General features: G+C 43.1%; 1 protein-coding gene across 3 annotated transcripts in view; it reads left to right on the forward strand.

Moving 5' to 3' along the window:
- The window catches only part of ENPP2 (ectonucleotide pyrophosphatase/phosphodiesterase 2), a 119,307-nt gene that overhangs the window by 36,280 nt on the left and 62,372 nt on the right, over positions 1–20,655 (forward strand). Inside the window, exons 1-3 of one of the 3 annotated variants that reach the window (XM_014603865.3) lie at positions 6,897–7,063; positions 7,350–7,452; positions 17,545–17,700. In XM_014603865.3, coding sequence (XP_014459351.1) covers positions 7,031–7,063; positions 7,350–7,452; positions 17,545–17,700 — 292 coding nt within the window. In that variant the 5' untranslated portion in view covers positions 6,897–7,030. Of the gene's footprint in view, positions 1–6,896; positions 7,064–7,349; positions 7,453–17,544; positions 17,701–20,655 lie in introns of those variants that run through there. The other 2 variants (XM_006263351.3, XM_014603864.3) reach the window with 2 other exon arrangements.

Genomic DNA, 20,655 nt, shown 5'->3' on the forward strand with positions numbered 1-20,655 from the left:
TGCTTAGGCACTTACAATAGCAGTTGGATGGCAGTTAAACTCCTTAAAGACCTTTTGTGGCCTTTTCTTGCCTTGGAAGATAAAGTTTCAAAGTTCACATACCAGCTCCAGTGTGATTAAAAAAAAGTGTGTGATAGATGTTATTCACATCACTTAATGACCTATTGGAAGGCATTCAGATCCAGCAGTAATAAGTGTGGCATAAGACCCTATACAGAAAGCACCAAACTTGAAAAAACTTGCATGTAAGAGAAGAAGATAATGAGAGAAGGTTCTATAATTGTCATACCATTTCTAATGACCTAAGGATTTGGCATTATATTCCAGCTCTCAGCTAATGGCTTATCTTTGTCTTTCACTTAGCCCTCCTGATTAACATATCAATTACAACTTTAGCATTCTCTTTTCTCCTCCTCATGGTCAATTTGTACTTTTAAAATTTACATGGCTGTGGTTGCCAAGTGTTTGGCATTCTTCATTTGTGATAACATTTTGCAGCAGTCTTTCAGGTAGCCGGTTCACACTGATCATTCAATTAATTTTATTTATAGTCTATATCAATGGTTCTCAACATTTTTAGGGTTAAGACACCCCTTGGAAAATACCAGTTCTTAGCTTTTACTCCTAATGAACAGTTCTTCTGTCATAAAGAACTCAGAAAGACCCATACAGGTCACAGTGTTTTTGAAGTTATGGATTTGTATTTGAGTTTATCATGTGACTTGTGTAGGTATTTGTAGACCTAACAGTGGCAAAAGTGTTGTGGGGTGTCATGTACCCTCAAAAGGATCTCACAACCCCTTAGGATCTCACAGCACCCTGGCCGAGAATCACTGTTCTATAGTATTATTCTTTGAGATCAATAGAAGCGAATTTCTCTATAATCCCAATTTGCAACAGCTTTTGGGTACTGTTCCTTTGTGGCCTGTTATTACGTGGGTTCATTTTGAAACTTGTATGAATATATAAACTTAGTTGCACCTGGGATCCTGGGGGTGGCATCTACTAACTGACCACTCACAACAGACTAAAACCAAACCTCCTCATGCATCTGGTACTCTGACTTCTCTTCTTGTCTCTCCTTTCTATCCAAGCTAATATTGCAAACTTGCAACCTATTCATTATTTTGTTCCCTTACATCCATCATCTTCTTTCCTCTCTCTTTCTTATTCCAGCCAACTTATAGTTTCATAGTTTGTAGGGTCGGAAGGGACCTGAGCAGATCATCAAGTCCGACCCCCTGCCATGGCATGAAAGAGTACTGGGGTCAAATGACCCCGGCGAGGTGTTCATCTAGACGCCTCTTTAAGACCCCCAGGGTAGGAGCCAGCACCACTTCCCTTGGAAGTTGGCTCCAGATCCTAGCCGCCCTGACAGTGAAATAGTGCCTCCTGATATCTAGCCTAAATCTAGCTTGTGACTGCTATTTCTTGTCACTCCTGGTAGTGCTCAGGGGAACAGGGGCTCCCCCAATACCTGCTGGTCCCCCCTGACTAGTTTGTAAATGGCTACTAGATTCCCCCTCAGCCTTCTCTTGTGGAGGCTGAACAGGTTCAGGTCCCTTAACTTTTCCTCGTAGAGCCTGCCCTGCTGCCCCCTGGTCATGCGAGTGGCCTTCCTCTGGACCCTCTCCATGTTGTGAACATCCCTCCTGAAGTGCGGCACCCAGACCTGGACGCAGTACTTCAACTGCAGCCTGACCAGTGCCGCATAGAGGGGGAGGATCACCTCCTTGGACCTGCTTGAGATGCATCTGTGGATGCATGACAAGGTGTGGTTGGCCTTCCTGACTGTGTCCCCACACTGTCAGCACATGTTCATTTTGGCATCAATAATGACTCCAAGATCCTTTTCTGCCTCTGCACTGATGAGAAGGGAGTTCCCCAGCCTGTAGGTATGCTGCTGGTTCTTCCACACCAGGTGCAATTTCACTTGTCAGTGTTGAAACCCATCCTGTTCTCATCCGCCCACCCCTGTAACCTGTCTAGGTCTGATTGCAGCCTATTCCTCCCTTCCAGCGTGCCCACTTCCCTCCACAACTTAATGTCATCTCCGAATTTGAACAGGGTGCTTTTTACACCCCCGTCCAAGTCACTGATGAAGATGTTGAACAGTGCGGGCCCTGGGGAACCCCACTGCCCACATCCCTCCAGGTCAAAAATGACTTCTGCCAGCCTCACTATTCTATTACCAGCCAGTATTTGCTTTCCTGATGTATCATGTCACAACTACTTATCACAGGCCTGCTCCAAACTGGCACAGCGAAGGTGTGTTAGATGTGATTTTCCTCTCCCCTCAATCTGGCCTGGGAGCCACTATGCCAGTAAAAGCCATAGCACAGATGAAGTTAAATTGGCAACAAAGTCCTATGGCTGGAGTAGTTATTTCTGTCCATGAAATGAATGTAACTTATGCTGCCAAAGAACTCCTTTGTCAGATTAAGTTGAATCTCCACTGTGGGGATTTCCAGTGTAGCTATATTGTCAAATTCTCGTAAGTGTTGACATGACCTACTATTAGATGAAGGGAAGAGAGAAAGAGGGTTGGTAGGCTTTTGACTTACTTGGGTATTATCCAAGATGTGTACTGTGTGTGTCCTTGTAAAATATGGTAAAGGTCCTGGCTATATCTCAATCTTTGCTGTGTATTGCCTCTTCAGTTTTTACTTTTGCTAGTATTGCCTAGATTTGGCTGTCTGAGATTGGAAGTAGGTAGTTTTCAATAAAGTGCATTTAGCTGGCAATTTTGTTTTTGCTGGTGGTCAAGCAGAACTTGAATGCGACTGATCTTCAGGGTAGATTAAGTAATTCAAGGCTTTTGCTTGAGGATATGTGAAATGGCGATTGATCTTATTTGGAGATTGACTTTGGGTAATTTGTCTGTAAGTGCTGTTCATTGAATTTGATTTCTCCTGCACGCGCTCAGCCTTATTTAAAAACGTGCATTTTAAAACATGCTGAGTGCCTTTAATAAGGCACATCTTATTTAAAAACATGCATGATAGGGATGATATCTCTTAATTATTTTCAGTTATTGGGACCTGCCACACCCTAACTAGTGTGACTGGTTACACAACATTTTTCTTGTTGTTAAGATTTGATTTTTTAAATATAAAACATGTTAGCTATGTAATACCAAATGCTAATACTATTGAATACTAGAAAAGGAAGCTTACTAATTTTGCTGTAAGTTTACAATGTGACCGTTTCATTTAAAGTGTCACCTAGTGGCTGATTTAATGCTTTGCATTCTCTGAGTGAAACAGTAAGCATTAAAATCACTGCATGTTAAACAGCATTAAAAGCTCAGAGTCTATTCTTTACACTATGAGAGTAACTTGTGAAATCAGTATTACTTTTCCTGCTGATTATGATACAGTTCATTTTAGGTGTATTTATTGTTAATTTTAAGGTTTTACTTGGACCTGTGAGTATATTTTTCTTTCCATTAAATAATGTTGGTCACACCCCACTTATTTATTTACATATGTTTTTCTTTCTTTAAATAATAAAATGTAGTTAATTTTTCGATGAATAGGATTTTTGCTGCTCACTATAACACCCCATTTAATCGCTAATTAAAATACTAATTAATTGGTAATAACCCCTGCAGTAAAGTTTTGCCTAAATAAGGATTAGTGGGTTTGTACATGCTAATGAATGCCTTCTGTATTACTGCTGTGGTTTGATGCACTTGTTACAAAAAGAGTGTTTACTTGAATGCTTGATCAGTTCAGACAGAGCAACTAGGAAATGTATAACCCATCCTATACGAGAAAAAGAATCAATAACAAAATTAGGACTACTGATCCATACAGGCTGAAGGAAACTACAGAAGTGGTTATTATACTTGTATTACAGACCAGAGAGCTGAAGGCCACATCCTCATCTAATTTAAATCAGCACAATTCCATTGACTTCAGTGGAGTTTCATAGATTGATATCAACTAATGATCTGGCTCCCACATGCAAAATTTGAAAAAGAAATTCAAAATTTTGAAACATGGCCACTGCTTTTGGAGCCTCCTGTGTTCTGAGTATCCCATTCTAAAACTGCTTGAATCTAATTTTCAGTAGTGAGCACCTACAACATATCTGAAGGCACTGGGAGCAGTAGGTGTTCAACACCCTCGAAAAGCAGATCAAAATTGGCTTAATTTTGACTCCCAAAGTCAGTTCCCAGTTAGTGGTATACTTAGAAGAGAGCTCATATGTCTCCTGATTTCCAGTCCTGCAGTAATCTTTGTTCCTGCCCAATGAACCAAGGCCCTCATGAATGCTGACGTTTGCTGCCTCTTAGAGATTAGTGGTGTGACGTTTTTGGTTTTCTCTTAAAATGACAATGATGTGTTGCTATTACCACAGAACATAACATGGTTGTGGATGATATTATCAAACAGGGCTAAAATTATGAAGAGATTTTTGCATACATCATTTGTCTATCAGATTTGGGTCAATGCCAAACTGCAGTAGAAGCCAAAGATGTAAAATATGGGTAAAAATACATTGTGTGGGGAGCAGGACTAGATGACCCTTAAGGATGATTCTGTGATTCGAGCTTGTGAAGGACTTGAGGGTGGCCCCCATTGATTTTTGTTTTTTAAATCTTTAAAAATATGTGCTATTTGGTGCATAAATGGAAATTTTCCTTCTTTCAAGTATGGACATAGGCTCTGCAATTAAATGTCCTAAATAATAGACATTTTAAAATCTGTAAATATTTTGCCACTGAGTAGTAGCTTTAGTTAGTGCAGATTATAGGCAACTACATCATGAAGCCTGTTCACAAAGAAACTGCATGAATGTACCAGTTATCTACTGATGTGGTGGTGCTCTTAGGAGGTCTTTGTTAAATTGATGCTCCAAAGTTAGGGCTACTTCTCTGCCCCAGTGGCTTGTGGCCCCTTCCTTAACTGCTGAAGCGCACTGGTCAGAGATGCATGCTATCCTCAGAGCTCAGAGAATGCTTCCAGCGAGCACATTTTTGCAGCATTTGGCTACAAGAAGTAAACAGATTAAAAAAACCCAGTCCTACCGAGGAGGAGGATACTCCACAAGCATCCAAGACAGCAGCCCCCACTCTTTCTCCTTTCTAGTTGCATAAACTGAACGCTGTGTCTTGCTCTATCAATTACTTAGTATATTTTTCAGGAACAAAATATAAACATTTCTACCAAACTGCAGCTTAATGTAAGTGTGTTTGCCAAGTGGTGCTGCCTCCCTCCTTGGTTATTAGAAAGCGTTTTTGTTTCAATGGGGGGAATAAAAATGAATAGGTCCCTCAGTCCCTCACCCCCTGCTCTCTCGGTGAGGGCATGTAACCTACGCATGACAGGGGTTGTCACCAAAGAAGGGCAAATACGTTGTGGGAGCCCCTTGTTTGAATGTTGGCAGGCACCTCATGCCAGGCATCTGTGTGACCTTGCGTGAAGAAATGGGCTTCAGTATGTAACCTATAGTCCAACCATCTTTTATTTGCAAGGCGACCATTGGTGAGGTATATCATACAAGATCCCTTGATTAGGTCTGTGATGTACTTTAAAGAAATGGGAGTATGTGAATCTTTTCATGTTGTGCAACCACCCCAATCTATTTAGAGCCCATTACAGAAGGTTTCTTTTCACTATGTTTCATCCTTTCACTGAGCAGCTTTAGTTTCTGCTAAACTGGATTATGTACCCTAGTGCTTACCAGGACTTCACGATGGCACTTTCCATTAGCCACTGCTTGAAGAAAAAATCAGCTGCTCATGGCAGTGACTTCTGTTACAGGTACTGAGACAAGGTGTAGCCATGCCCTGTGGCTTTTAGGTGAGGTTGGAGTCTCAATGAGAGCTGTTTCTCAATGAAGCTCTATGGTATTTGTGTGATACAGTGGCAGGTTTTAAAGCATTCTTATTAATGCAGGCCCTACAATATTGACAACTCTCAAGGAAATTTGGAAACTCCATTTTTAGGCTTGCCCATCCTAACTCTGTTTCTTTAAGTCTAGTTTTTAGCAAACAGTTTAGTGAAAGAAGTTTTCACTTGGCAAAAAAAGGGCCCAATGACTTTGATAAATAAATTGCCTTGGCAAATAATATTTAAACGACCCGTTTGAACCATAATTCTATTCTCTCTCATTGTACTCTCTTGTATTGTGTACTTTGTAAATAGGACTACTTATCAAAGCTGCTGACCTTTTTTTTTTTAAATGGTAAATGAAATGGGGAAGGGCTGACATTTCACTTCCTTTCAGATATGTTGAGATTACAAAATGCTTGGATAAAATTGTGTGCAATTACATAAATGCTTACTCTTGGGGCTTGCACTGTAACAGCAGCACAAGGGATCACAGTCTGAGAAAAGCATTCTTCTCCTCCGTGTTGTGGCCGTCCTGGAGATTCTGCTGAAATCCACTTGGAAGCGTCAGTTGTAGCTCACAAGTGTGAGACCAGTGATACATCTTATAGAACCAGAAAAAAAATTACAGCTCCTGTGCAAAGGCAGTTAAGTCTGTGTGTCTTTAATGTATTAAAGTTATTATGCATTATTGTGGTCTCTAATGCCTAAAAGTTAACTACGTTGAAATTCTTGTTTGCACTTTTTTGTGATGTTTGAATATGGCAACAGAATATTTTCATCCCATAGCTCAAGTGTTTTTCAGCTTTAGCTGAATGAAAACACATTTGGTTTCTCTTTTAACCATGTTACTTTTGTGAAGAGAATAAAACATGAACATGAACTGTTATTAACATAAGAAAACCTTGCATTGCCAGAGGAAACCACATAAAAGTGTGTGTGTGTGTGTGTATTTTGTGGGGGGAGGGGGGCGAGAGAGGGATGATGCCTGAAGCTTCTTGCACTCAGAGCTGCGATTTGTGAGTGAAACATGATGAAATCACCCCCTGGACAAATCAAATGAGCCTGTCAACCTCACCAGGTGGGATTAGTTGTAGCTAATAGACTGAACTCACAGAGCAAACAGAGCACTGCACTCAATATAAAGAAAAAGAGAACATACTGCAAAGACTTTTCAAGAATTCTCTAGTATGGCTAAGAAAAACTGTTTCCAGTTGCATCAGGTAGGGAAGGCAAGGAACATGTTTGTTTTTAAAGGAGTAACCACTGTCTCTTGAAATAAATTCTACAGAAAGAAACATCTGAGCTTTAAAAATCAGATGTTTTGTTCATAAAGCCCCTTCTGGTTTTGATTAAAATTGTGACTCTGTCCTTTACTGTTCCAGTAATAGGAACTGCAATGACAGGGAATTCAAATAGTATAGTTGGTCCTCTACTTTAATCATCATACTCTTCAATTCAGGTTCCTGTTTTGCTTAGTCTGATCACTTTGCTTTTTTCCTTTTACAGGTAATATCTGTATTTGCTTTTGCCTTTGGAGTAAACGTCTGTATAGGATTTACAGCAAATCGATTGAAGAGATCTGAAGAATGGGAGGAGGGCCCAATCTCAGGTACAGTAACTGACATAAATTGAACATCTCCCTAACCTTATGCTATATGCTGTAGTTAGAAACCACTCCCACTCTGAAACAGTAATTTACTGTTCCTTTTAGTTGTAGGATATAGTGAAGAATAAGTTAACAATCCCAAGTCTGTTGACCTTTGGGACTCACCTATAGGTCACCTATTTACTTAAACTTTTGCTCTGTGTGCATGTGACTATGGAAAATCAGGCTTATTTTAGGGTTGAGTCCATTTACCCTGATTTTGTCACTAACTGTTGAATATTATGCCTGGTTTGGGGTTTTTTTTCACCCTGTATAGATTAATTTGATAAATAAAAGAAATGTAGAAAGATGAGTTTGTGTGCAGTTTTTATAGCTAGCTTAAAAAGCAATCTGTGCATTTATTGATCAGCTAGAATCATTTCATGTCTAGTGGCATTGAGAACAGCTTCTTAGATTTCTGTATCTGCTGGTCATGCTGGTTTCTGAACAGTAGACGGCAGACAACTAACAGGAAGAATGAAGGGGTGAGAATAGCAGGTGTTAGCTTAATATCAGGAGCTGCGTGAAGCAGATGTGCTGTCACTCCTGTATTTTTCTTCAGTTTTGCATCTTTCTCCTATGGGTGGAGGAGGAATAGGGCCAGCCACAAGGACCTATGTTTAAATTTTGTCAAGGATATATGATTTCGTCAATTCAGGAACAGTCCAAGTGGAAAAATATATAACATGGAAAAGTAGTTAGAAAAAAAAAAAGGACTTGACTTGTGTGTCTGTTTCTTTCATTGGCATGAAATAGGAAGCTTGTGGTAATTGACCTTGACTTGGTTAATGTAACTGAAGTGAAAGGGTTTCATTTACAATACCTATCTGTAAAGATAGCTCGAGAATTTTCATAAAGAAATTGGTTGTTTACCATGACTTGATTGAGTTGTGTGCCCACCGATGAGCTTGTGGTTGTGTGTCTGCATGGCTTTTTCTCCCCCTGGAATGGGTGTCTAATCACAGCATTAATCAGGACAGTGAGTGACTGAGTAAAGACATGTAGGTAATTAAAAGTGTGGGAGTTGTTGCTCCTGGAATTTTTACTTTAAATAAAAGGGCTGCTCTTGTTTGCTAAAGTATATTTTGTTATTAGTTTCCTGTTAATTGTTAACTCTGGAGGAGTCATTCTAACACCTTTGTGTTCCATGGTTTCAACATGCAAACTGTCAATGATTTTTTTTGGGGGGGTTTGATTGGTGCAGTTACAGCTGATTTGTCTGGGGTTTAGCAATCAGAAAATTGGCTGTAATGTGATGGCTTTAACTCTTTTGTTTTTATGTCAACCAAGTTACTTACAATATATCAAAGTTAACATATAATGGAAGCAGGATGTAAAATCCAAATTCATAAATTCCACGTTCAGACAGAATAAATGGAAGAACTGAATTATTGTCTGCAAAGGGAAGGATATACTGTTGGGCAGAGTAACTTTGTATTAACTGGTAACAAATGCAAAATGGGTCAATTTCTGCCTTCATAATCACATATGACTCCTATTAATACTAATGGAGCTACATATAGAGAATGGCTTTTAAGAAACCCAATGCAGTGAAATGTCAAACTACAAGATTGCTTTGGGATCCTTTTTAACTTAGTTGAGTTTTAATTCCATGTTTTTAATAATGCTCACATAATTATCTTTTAGAATTAATGTTACTATTAGATGAACTAAGGAAAACACTGTTTTTACCACCCATTGTTATGCATGACTGGTCCATTATCTTTACAGGTGCATGCTGTAGGTTCTTGAAAATTTCAAATCTAGTCTATTCCATTTATGTTTTATGAATCCCATGCTACATCTTTTTAAATCTATCCATATCTTAGGTACTCATGTGAGAAAGTAGTATCAAGTGCTAAAAAAGTTAACTTCTACAATATTTGGATTGTGCTTTAGATGAGGTATTAATTTGTATACACATGTCTGCATTAAAAGACTATAAGGAACTGATTTAAACTATCCAAAGCAAGAACACTAATTAAGAACTGAGGCTGCACTACTCGTACATTTGTCCTGTTATGTTTGGTTATTGGCTAACTAAATAGTTTCAAAATGAGTGGTCAAAGTATGGTATCCTGTTGTCATACATCAATTAAACACAAGAGAGTGGGCCCTTAAATCTCCGTATTCCAATGCCTGTAAGAATGTTGAAGCCTTATTCTTAATCCTTTCTGTATTTTTATAGCTAAAATTTAATGACATCTTACAGTGAAATCTTATTCCTTTCAATGACACTCAGCCATATGGAAGTGTAGAGTAAGCAACATGAAGCAAAACTGCCACCCCATACTCTAAAAGTAACTTTCTTCTTGCTCTCTCTTCCTTTATATAGCAGCTGCCTTATTCTTACCATGTGGTGTCTCCTCTGAGGAGAATTATGCAAGCATGCCTGAGTAGTCATCCATTGAAAGTAATCTAGTCATTGCAAGTAAGCTTTGTATTTTTGCCACATTAAAAACTGGGTGGAGTCAAACCAATCCACCAATATGGCACTCTTATAGGTGGATACAAGATACAGATCTTGAAAGTGTTATCATATTCATAGATATATAGCGGACACAAGACAGTTTCACTTCATAGGATTTCTTTCCCTATCAGTATCATATTCAAGCTAGAGCCATCCTTAAAGAACAATAATTATTTGAACTCAACTTGAAGGCAGTTCAGAAGAAAAAGTGCGTAAGTAAAGGGAAAAAAATCCTGAAGTGAAGAGAACCCCCATTCTCTCCAATGAGACCCAGATTTGATGGCAGGATCTTCAAAGCCAATCTAGAAATTTAGAAAAAAAGCTTGTATTCAGTGCAGAAGAATGTGGCAGTTTGAAAGGTACCTTAGCTGGCAGTCGCGTGGCTCCTGTAAAGCTGTTGACTCATGTTCAAACTATATGGCACACATCAGTACTCAGGCCACAGCATTGTGTATGACCTGAAAATTGCGGGTTGGCCTTAGACACGAGGTCATCTGAAACAAACAATTGAAGAATTTCCATATAACAGTGGACATGAGTTACACTGTATCATTCTGATGTGAAATATAAAGGGTCATATGGTAGCTCAGTAGGTATAATAGTTATGTACTACAATAGCTGGATAACACTTTTGCTTTTTAACGAGTCAAGGCAAGATAGTTGTCAAATGGATGGAAAATAACAAAAGTAATAGCTGAATGATATCCCACTAACAAGATAATGGAAACCATTCTTCACCCCAGCTAATGCTAGATCACTCAGATACTACTTCAAACACCACTGACATTGTTGCTTCTGTAACATCCAGCAAGGCTTGTCACATTTTCCTTTGTCACACACTGGGATATCGTTTTCAAGAACATTATGGAGTAGGTTCCCAACTAGGCAGAGGCTCTGTTGAAAGTAACTTACTCTCAGTGAGATGAAAAGGGACAGTCCTAACATAAAGCATTCTGAAATACATCCTTGAGTCTCAAACCTACAACTTGACACATCTGGGACCCTGGTCTTAAATGTGAATACCCGACATGTAAGGAGAAAATATCAGAAGTTAAATAATGGACAAATTTAAAGACATTTAATGGACAGTAAATTGTCTAAGGGCAGTTTTTCAAAAGATTTTTTCAGAAGTTAGCTCAATACCCAGCCGAGCAAATTGAAACTAATGACTAGTACATCAAGACACAGACAGTTTTGAAAATGTGTTTTAAATGGGTGTTGGGTTTTTCTGCAAAACTGACCTTTTAACACTGAAACAAATGTGTAGATCTGAAATGTCTGCCAGGCATTTTGAGTGTTTATAACACCCCTTGCAAGGTTTGAGGCACCTTGGAAAATGCTACCTTTTCACTCTTTTTTTGACTACAGAAAAATAATAGGGAAATATTTCTGTTGCAAAGAGCTCAGAAAGACTGTAACAGACCAGAAGGTGTTTAACATTATGTGTGAAGCTTCGGGTGCTAATTTGATTCAGAGGAGATTCGGCCTTGATTAGGATTGGGTGTCTGAATCTTCGAATCCAAATTGAATTGGGACGAATAAAAAGGTCTGAATCGATTCAAAGCTCCCCAGATTTTCAGAAAAGATTTGGAGAGCTTCGACGATTCGGACAGTCCCCGCCTGCTGCGGGAGGAGCTGGAGCCGGATTGCATGCCGGTAAGTAGGGGGTGAGGGAGAGGGGTCTGGAGGAGGGGGACACCCCTGACAGGCCCCATCCCCTGCCTGCTCCCCCAGCCCCCTAACCCCCACCTGCTCCCCCAGCCCCACCTCCCTCCATGGCTGCCCTGCCTGCCCCCTCTCCCAGCACTTGGGAAATAAAGCCCTGACTCACCAGGTGCTGCCAGGTGGGGGTGGTGATCCCTGCTGCCCCCCACTGCCCCATGCTGCATGGGGGGCTCTACCATGAGCCCTCTGACCTCCCCCACTCCCCCAGCCCCCCCATGGCTGCCCTGCCCGCGCGAGCTCTGTCCCTTTAAGAAAAAACAAAATGGAATCACCAGTTTCTGCTGAGTGGGGGGCGATCCCCACTGCCCTGCACTGCATGGGGGGGCTCTTCCATGAGCCCCCTTAAGCCCTGAGGCTGCTGCAGGTACCAGTGAGTCCAGTTTTTTTTCCCTTAAAGACCCAGAGCTCAGGTGGGCAGGGCAGCTGTGGGAGGGCTAGGGGAATGGGGGGGTCAAGGGGCTGATGGCAGAGCCCCCCGTGCAGCATGGGGCAGTGGGAAGAAGCAGGGATCATCCCCCTGCCTGGCAGCACCTGGTGAATGAGAGCTTTTGTTCCCCAATTGCTGGGAGCTGGGGCAGGTAGGGCAGCCATGGGGGGGCGGGCAGGGATTCAGGGTCCTGGGGGAGCAAGTGGGGGTTGGGGTCTGGCGGGGGTCCCCCATGGTCCCCTCCCCCTTCCTCAAGCCCTCCCGCCCCCACTTCCTACTTACCAGCATGGAATCCGGTTCCAGCTCCCTGCTGCAGCGGGCGGGGATTATCCGAATAATTGAAGCTCTCCAAATCTTTTCTGAAGATTTGGAGAGCTTCAAATCGGGTCGGACCTTTTTATTGGTCCCCTGATTCAATTCGGATTCAGAGATTCAACCACCGAATCGGGTCAAATCTCCTCCAAATTGAATCACCACCCAAGCTTCACACAGCCTAGTAGATATATATTCCTTATGAAGTGAGATGGTTGAATTAAAGATTTAGTGAAATAGTATTTTTAAAAATAAAACTTCAAGTAAATTCAAACTGATTCCAGTATCCCATTGAAGGTGAAAAATTGGACGGACAAGCATGTACTGGCTCAAAACAAATAGGCTTAATTTTTATAAGCATAAAGTGCTCCTGCTGAAGTTAAGGAGAGAGAGTGATTCTTGGCACTTCTGCAAATCAGACCCAAGTGATTAAAACAGGAAACCATAATTAACTGTGTGTAAGACTTGCACACTGCCAAAGAATGCCTGTTGTGCAGGTATGAAATTAAATGCGTCATTCTCAGCTTGGATCGAACAGTTCAGAAGCTTAGTAACTAGCTGTTGAAATCTGAAATAAAAAGGTTGGTTCAAAACATTTATTTTTCAGGATACCAGAAGTGATTAATCATTCACAAGGAGTTATTTTTGGTAAAAATGAGAGTTTTCAAAATTAATTTCCTGTTGTAATCAGGATTAGGAGAGTAAATGAATGACATTGCTAAGTTTTTTTTGGACCATGTCAAACAAGATGATTCTAGTAACTAGATAACATGCTGCTAGCTTATATATGTTGTAGTAATGCTACCACATATGTGTTGTGGTAATGATGGAGTGATGTAGCCATGATGGTCCAGGAAATGTGAGGGGGAAGGTCCAATAAAAGATATCACCCACAAAAATCCTTGCTTCTGTTATGCATGTTGCTAGCTTATGTTTAGCTCCATGACATTCTAAGTGACCATAATTCTCAAATTTAGCATGTGTCCATCAACTGATGTTCTGGGAGTGCCGTTTCATAGGAATGCTCCTATGGTTTTTTTCCATTAGGTACTAATATACATAAAACTTTATTAAATAAAAAAATGCAACAAGCTTTACCTATTTGACCAAACCCCCACCACAAAACCACCAAGTCTCAAAAGCAAAGCAATGAAACCATCTACTGTTTCCCTTAACTCTGATCACATGCTTGCATCTTGCCACTACTATAACTATGACACCTAACCATGCTAGCCTTCACATGCTGCTTTTATCAAACAGCTCATTCTAAATAATCCAAACTACCCATCCAGCTTTGTTTCAGGATGTTCCAGTTAGTAGCCTTGGGATTGAATCATAGAAAATTAGGGTTGGAAGGGACCTCAGGAGATCATCTAGTCCAGTGGTCAACCTTTTTATGGTGAAGATCACTTTTTGGAAGTAAAAGGCGGGAAAGGGGGCAAGGCTCAACCGAAAGAAAATGGAGAAATAACAATATATAACATATTATAACAGTAAATTTTATTCTTTCCTTGTTAACTTTAATATAGGTCTGTCCAGAATTAGTGAAAGATTTTGTGATCACAATATGGGGATAGGTTGTTGGAGTGAGAAAAGTGATATGACCTGAGTGAATATAATGGCTGAAGGACCCACCTGAGGATCTGTGCCCCAGTACATAAAATGTTACTCTTAAAGGAGAAGTGAGAACTCTCTCCAGTGCTTGTTAATGCTGGTATGATCACGTGGAAGATGAAAGGCCCAGCTACATTCCCAGGTCAACTGACCCCTATAGTTAAGGTTAAATTAGGCAGGGCTCTTAAATAGTGCTCAAGAGAGCGCTAGGAGCTGGAGTCTGGATTGCATGAGACAAGTAACCCCTGCAGCACCTACGGTTAGTACTGAGGTTTTGCACCAAAAATGCACCCATGCAGACAGGAGCCCCTTTGGGAAGGAGAGAAACCAGGTTTGTGGTCCTGGCAGCTCCACATCCACTGTACTTGGTTTTTGGCCTGGTCTGAGATTCTCCACCACCCAATTGGGAGGGCTCCTGCCTCTGGGTGCAGCCTCGGAGGTGTCAGGGGCCTGTTCCCCCCACCTGTGCTCCGGAGGCCTGAGGCACTCTGAAATGAAGTGGCTGCTGCTGCGGGCTGCCCACTGCTCCTGGAGCAGAGAGGGGGAGGGGACATGGGCCCCCAAGGCCTCCACCGGGCTGTGCCCAGCAGCAGGAGTCCCCGTTCCCCCATGCACCTGAGTGGTGGAGAGTACTAGACCAGGCTGGGCCAAGGCTCAACCCCACTTCTCTGCCACTGCTGGGCTGAGCTGTGCCTGCCTGGTAGCAAAAGGAATGTGGGGTTGGGCCCTGGCATGGCTGGGTCTGGTCCACCATCCAGGTGTGCATGGGGTGGGGGGGCACTCTTGCTGCTGGGCACAACCTGGCAGATCCCTTGGGGGCTCATGTCCCCTCCCCCCCGTGCTCCAGGTACAGCAGGCAGCCTTCAGAGGCAGCATAGGTGGGGAGGGGCACGGGCCCCCGGGGCCCCCACTGGGCTGTGCCCAGTGGCAGGACCCCCCCCCCCCACACATGCACCCCTGGGAGCATAGCCAATCCAGGGCCCAATGCCACTTAAGTCCCCACTGCTGAGCTGAGTTGCACGTGGACAGCTGCAATGGGGCTTGAGGCACAGCAGCAGCTGCCTCTGCAGCCTCTGCCTCCACCCCTACAGAGATGGGGAGAGAGCCCACCGTACCCCTGGAGGAGCCCCCTAGGGTTCCAGTCCTCCCAGTGGAGCTGGAGCCTGACTTACCTTCCCCCACTCCTGGCTGAGCCACAGGCAGTCCCTCACTGCAGGGGCCTCGACCTGGCCCCCACCCCTTCTCTCCCCCACAGACTGACCTGCTGGGTCTGGGGGTGGCGGGTGTGCACATGTGCATGCGCCCATCTGTCTCCCCAGCCCAGGATTGCCCTAAAGGGGCTCAGGGATCAACTGGCCAATTGCAAGCCCCAGGTTGGTGACCACTGATCTAGTCCAACCCCCTTCTCGACCATCCCCAACTAAATCATCCCAGCCAAGCACGACCACCCCTAACTAGATTATCCCAGCCAAGGCTTTGTCTAGCCGAGTCTTAACCCCCCCCCTCAGCCCCCAAGATTGGAGATTCCACAACCTCTCTGGGTCTGTGCCAGTGCTTTGCTACCATCCTACTGAAAGTTTTTCCTATCTGACCTAAACTTCCCTTGCTGCAACTTGAGGTCATAATGATGTCTCCTGAAGATTGTTCAGTTAGGCTTGCAGGTAAACTTTTTACTATCTAGAACAGCAGCAAAAATATGGTCTGTTATCCATAACATTTATTTTTTCAAAAGTCTGTGTGGCATCAGATTTGTTTAAAAATTAGTATATGAGTGAATCTTATGTCAAAACCAATAGTCTGCTGTAGAAAAAAACTTCAGCACCAAGCCAGCTTTATCTATTTCCTTAAAATGAATTCTTATAGGTATTAGAAAATTCAGGAGATGCTATAACAATTTCAAACTGTTTTTGAAGATGAATATGAATTTATATCTCATTCTTTGCCCACTTTAATGTCTTTAGTGCAATAGAGTAGTAAACAGCATCCTCAGCCAAATCTCACTTAGCACCCTTTTCCCCCATCTGGTAATTGAAATCTAAGTATTGAAATCTAACACTTGCTATTTTAATAGTTTCAGTATTGACAACCTACAATTTACTGAGAAGTTTGGACTTTGAATCAGATGTGTAAGATACTGAGATTGTATTTCTACTGAGAGAAACAATGTGCTCCTGGTAGAAAAGACATGAATATGAGCATTTAATCAATTTCTCCCAGGGGAAATGAACCCTTTCTAAAAGAAAATCTTCCAGGTGTCAGCCTGGATGATTTCCCCTGTGAAAGCATTCTTGGGAGAGAAACTAACACTTGTATGCTCCCCTCGTGGTCTGGTCGGGGAGTGGAGGGGAGCAGCAGTGACTACCCAGGGCTGAGAGCTTTACATTGATGCTTCCTTCCCTTCCTCTTCCCTCCCCTTTCTTCACAGACTAGCCTGGGAGGCAAAGAGAGCAGCAGGGCAGTGATCCCCACCTCTCCCCAGACTAGGGATTGCCTGGTCTGGGGAACAGGCTGGGGGCTTTGTTCTGCTTTTCCTCCGACTTTTGGAGGGGCTGCAGGCACTAGCTTTGAAATGTTTGCATGGCTGGGAGCTTCTCTTCACAGAGCACTTCAAAGCCAGCACTGCAGCTCCACATGCAGGGAGGTGGGTGGGAAGAATCTTCCTCCACAAGGTAACCTTGAAAGCCTACACCTGCAGCTTTGTGCTAATGGGGGTTTCTGGTCTGGGAATCTGCAGGGGAGTTTCGCCTCACTGCTCTAGTCTCCTGGGACAGGGAGGAGTGCAGCCCCCTGTTCCCCACACCATTCCCAGATCAATCAGCACAGAGTACGGGAGAGGGGACTCTCCTGGCTGCCTGCCTGTGCTGCTCCCCAGGAACTATACTTTTTCTCAGAAGTTTCTGCTCCTAGAAATAACTGCCTGTTTGAGGCCAACCATGTTATTATCCTAAAAAAAAAGTTTAATCTTTGTATTTTAATACTCTACAGAAGTGCACAAAACAGCTGCGTTGTCCCTAACCCAGTGCGTCAAACATCTTAAGTTTGTTTCATGCTTGGAGTACAGCAAACCAACTCATTCTGGATGTCACTAACCGCAGTTTCTTTTCACGATAACTGCCCAGTTGAGCATGAAAACATCACCTGGTTTCTAAATACAAGGGGCTACTTTTGGGGAGTCTTTGAAGCTCCTATAAGTGAGCCTCTGAGACCTCAGTACATTCTGCTAATGATCTCTTGATTCTTAGACTGAAAGCCAGGTGCATTTCTCTGCAGGACATAAACACCACATGTTGCTTGCCCCCTTTTTTTCTAAAAGAGCAGCCTTTTTTTAGTTAATTAGACTTTGGCTTCTGCAAACAACCTGAGTGTTTAACCTACTCCTTTCCCTTCCTCTCCCCTTCCTGTAACAAGGTGACTGAAGTTTCATTAATCAAACTAGCACTGCTTTGAGCAATCACTTAGCAGTCATTGATGGTCTGACAGATGTTGCCCTGTTTCTTGTTCCATGCAGTCCTGTCAGATTCCCCCTGGATCAGTACTTCTGGGTCCTGCAAAAACAGATGCTTTGAACTTCAAGAGGCTGAACCCCCTGGCTGCCGTTGTGACAACCTGTGCAAGAGCTACAACAGTTGCTGTTATGACTTTGATGAACTGTGTTTAAAGACAGGTATGATGGCTCTTCTCCCTGGCACCCATCCCACCCACCTCTGCATTTATCTGGTGAAAAACTAAGGACCACTGTGAGGACCTACTGTACTCTTTTCTTCTTGGAGCACATTCAGTGCATTGCAATGTGTGGTCCACAGTTCCTTATAAGGACCAGTGGGAAAATGAACCTATCTTTCCTAGTCACCTTTGGCTCTGGCTTAGCTTCAAGGGCAAATAAAGGCAGCATACCTGTATGTTAGGCCTCACCTGAAAAATAGATCCCACTATTGTTGTGATCCCTGTTTTGAAAACTGTCAACTATACATGCTGAGGTACTAGTTTTCCCTTCAGTTAGAATAGGAAATAAGCGATAAGCAGAGGATAGTAGTTAGTCTTGCAATTAATGGTCATTCTCATGTCTGTGCAGAAGGTCAATGCAAGACCAATGTATTTCTTAAGTCCCACAGAAGCTGTAAGTCATGCATAGATTCTCAAAGAAATAAATGACAAGTGATGGGCTGAGCTGCTTGCTGTTATTCCTAGCACCTATTTCCAGATGTCAGTGCGTGTACAACACACTAATGGAACCTTTACAGCTCAATCAATTGCACACCGAGGGGCGAGAAAGTCATATATGGGGTTTTTTTTCCTGGATGTATCTGGCCCATGGGCCATAGGCTTGCCATCCTGTGTCCTAAGATATTATACGTAAATTTCAGATATTTCACGTGTACCAAAAACTCATAGTAAATAGTGAGGACTGACAGATGCCCAGCCTCCCCACTCCACAGCCTTGAACTTTTATTGCTTTCATCTCTGACAAAGAATCACATTTCCTGAGAAGCCAGAACAAGGGCTTGCAGATAGGCAAAACAACAAGAATAAAAAATACCTTCATTTGTAGTACAGGTTATTTTTCCCCCAATATATTCATTTTTGATTGAAAAACAGTATTTCTGCACAGCAAACTTCTCATGTCAGACATCTATAAATAATAACATATAATTTCACTAGGAAAGCTTGAGTTGATTTGGTCTATTCAACTGAGCATAGCACTGGTAGCCAGGAAGGTCTGAAATTTAGATAGGCATGGTGTGGTTTTGGTAAATCAGATAGTCCTGTGAGGTACTGAGTGCTTTCAGCAGGGTGGAATTTGGAAGATGCTAGTACCGTGGAAAATGAGCCCCTCCACTTGCCATCTCAGATGCCAAATATATACTTATATGCATAGTTATCTATCAAACCCTTAGAAGTGTTCAGTAGGCTAACTAGTGCCATCAGCAGAGTATATAACAATATATTACCCTTTTATGAAAAGTGTATAAACAAAATTCCAGGCATTAGGAGGAGAGGTAGAGAGAGAATGATAGATAGGTTGCAAACCCTACTTTGGTTTCTTTATGCTAGGTATCAAGTATTTAAAGGGACCCTTAAAGTTCCATATCCAGCTGGGGGAGGATTTTTAGGTTTCTCCTAAGACAGGAAGTGTGGAAAATAAACTTGGGATTGCCTCTGTGGGCCTGTTTGCAAGCGTTGGTTCTGCTATGTGCAGCCATATCTTCAATGGACCTTCAGGATTGTGTTAGTCAGGGCTGACAAACTCATCTGGCTCTGGGCTGCATGGGGGTTGTTGGGTTGCTCTGCAGACCGGATCAAGAGCACACATGCTTCATTGGGAAGCTAGCAGGCTGTGGAGTGGACGCCTACACGGTCAGGTGAGTGGCCAACTGGCTTAGGGACCGCACCCAGAGTGTAGTGGTGGATAGTTCCTTCTTGGCCTGGAGGGATGTGGGCAGTGGGGTCCCACAGGGTTCGGTCCTTGGACCGATATTATTCAATATCTTCATCAGCGATTTGGACGAGGGTGTGGAGAGCACCCTCTCCAAGTTCGCTGATGATACCAAGTTATGGGGCAAAGTTAGTACACCGGAGGGCAGGGAGCAGATTCAGACCAATCTGGACAGGTTGGATTAATGGGCAGAGAGAAATAGGATGCAATTTAATAAAGATAAATGTAAGGTACTCCACCTGGGGAGGAGGAACACCCAGCACACCTATAGGTTGGGGAGTGTCCTTCTCAGCAGCTTGGAGGCAGAGAGGGATCTTGGAGTCATAATTGACTCCAAGATGAACATGAGCCGGCAGTGTAACGAGGCCATCAACAAGGCCAACTGCACCTTGTCGTGCATTAACAGGTGCATGATTAATAGATCAAAGGAGGTGATCCTCCCCCCCTATGCGGCACTGGTCAGGCCACAGTTGGAGTACTGTGTCCAGTTTTGGGTGCCGCACTTCAAGAGGGATGCGGGGAATCTCAAGAGGGTCCAGAGGAGGGCCGCTCACATGATTAGTGGTCTTCATGATAGACCCTACAGAGGGGAGGTTGAGCGAGCTGAATCTCTGCAGCCTTCACAAGAGACGGCTGAGGGGAGATCCTGTGGCCGCCTATAAATTTATTAGGGGAGGTCAACGAGGAATAGGGGAAGCACTGTTTACTAAGGCGCCCCAGGGAGTGACTAGGAATAATGAGTGTAAACTAGTTGAGAGTGGATTTAGGTTAGATATTAGGAAGAAATTTTTCACAGTAAGGGTGGCCAGGATCTGGAATGGGCTTCCAAGAGAGGTGGTGCTATCACCTAGCTTGGAGGTCTTCAAGAAGAGGCTAGATAGTCACCTGGTTGGGGTCATCTGACCTCGGTCCTCTTTCCTGCCAGGGGCAGGGGGTCGGACACGATGATCCATTGTGGTCCCTTCTGACTCTACAATCTATGAATCTATGCAGGGAGCCAGCATGCAGGATCAGTCCAGCAGGGTGCCACATGCAGCACCCAGTGCTGAGTTCAGTGTGTGTAGTGGCCCAACTGCATGCGCTGCCTGCAACATGCGCCAGCCCCACACCAAGGCTTGCACTGTGTGCAGAGAGAGGCTGTGCCGTATGGACCCTGTGTACTGATTCCAGGGCCATTATGAATTA

Source organism: Alligator mississippiensis, chromosome 3 (genome assembly GCF_030867095.1).
Source record: "Alligator mississippiensis isolate rAllMis1 chromosome 3, rAllMis1, whole genome shotgun sequence".
In the NCBI taxonomy this organism is placed as follows: domain Eukaryota; kingdom Metazoa; phylum Chordata; order Crocodylia; family Alligatoridae; genus Alligator; species Alligator mississippiensis.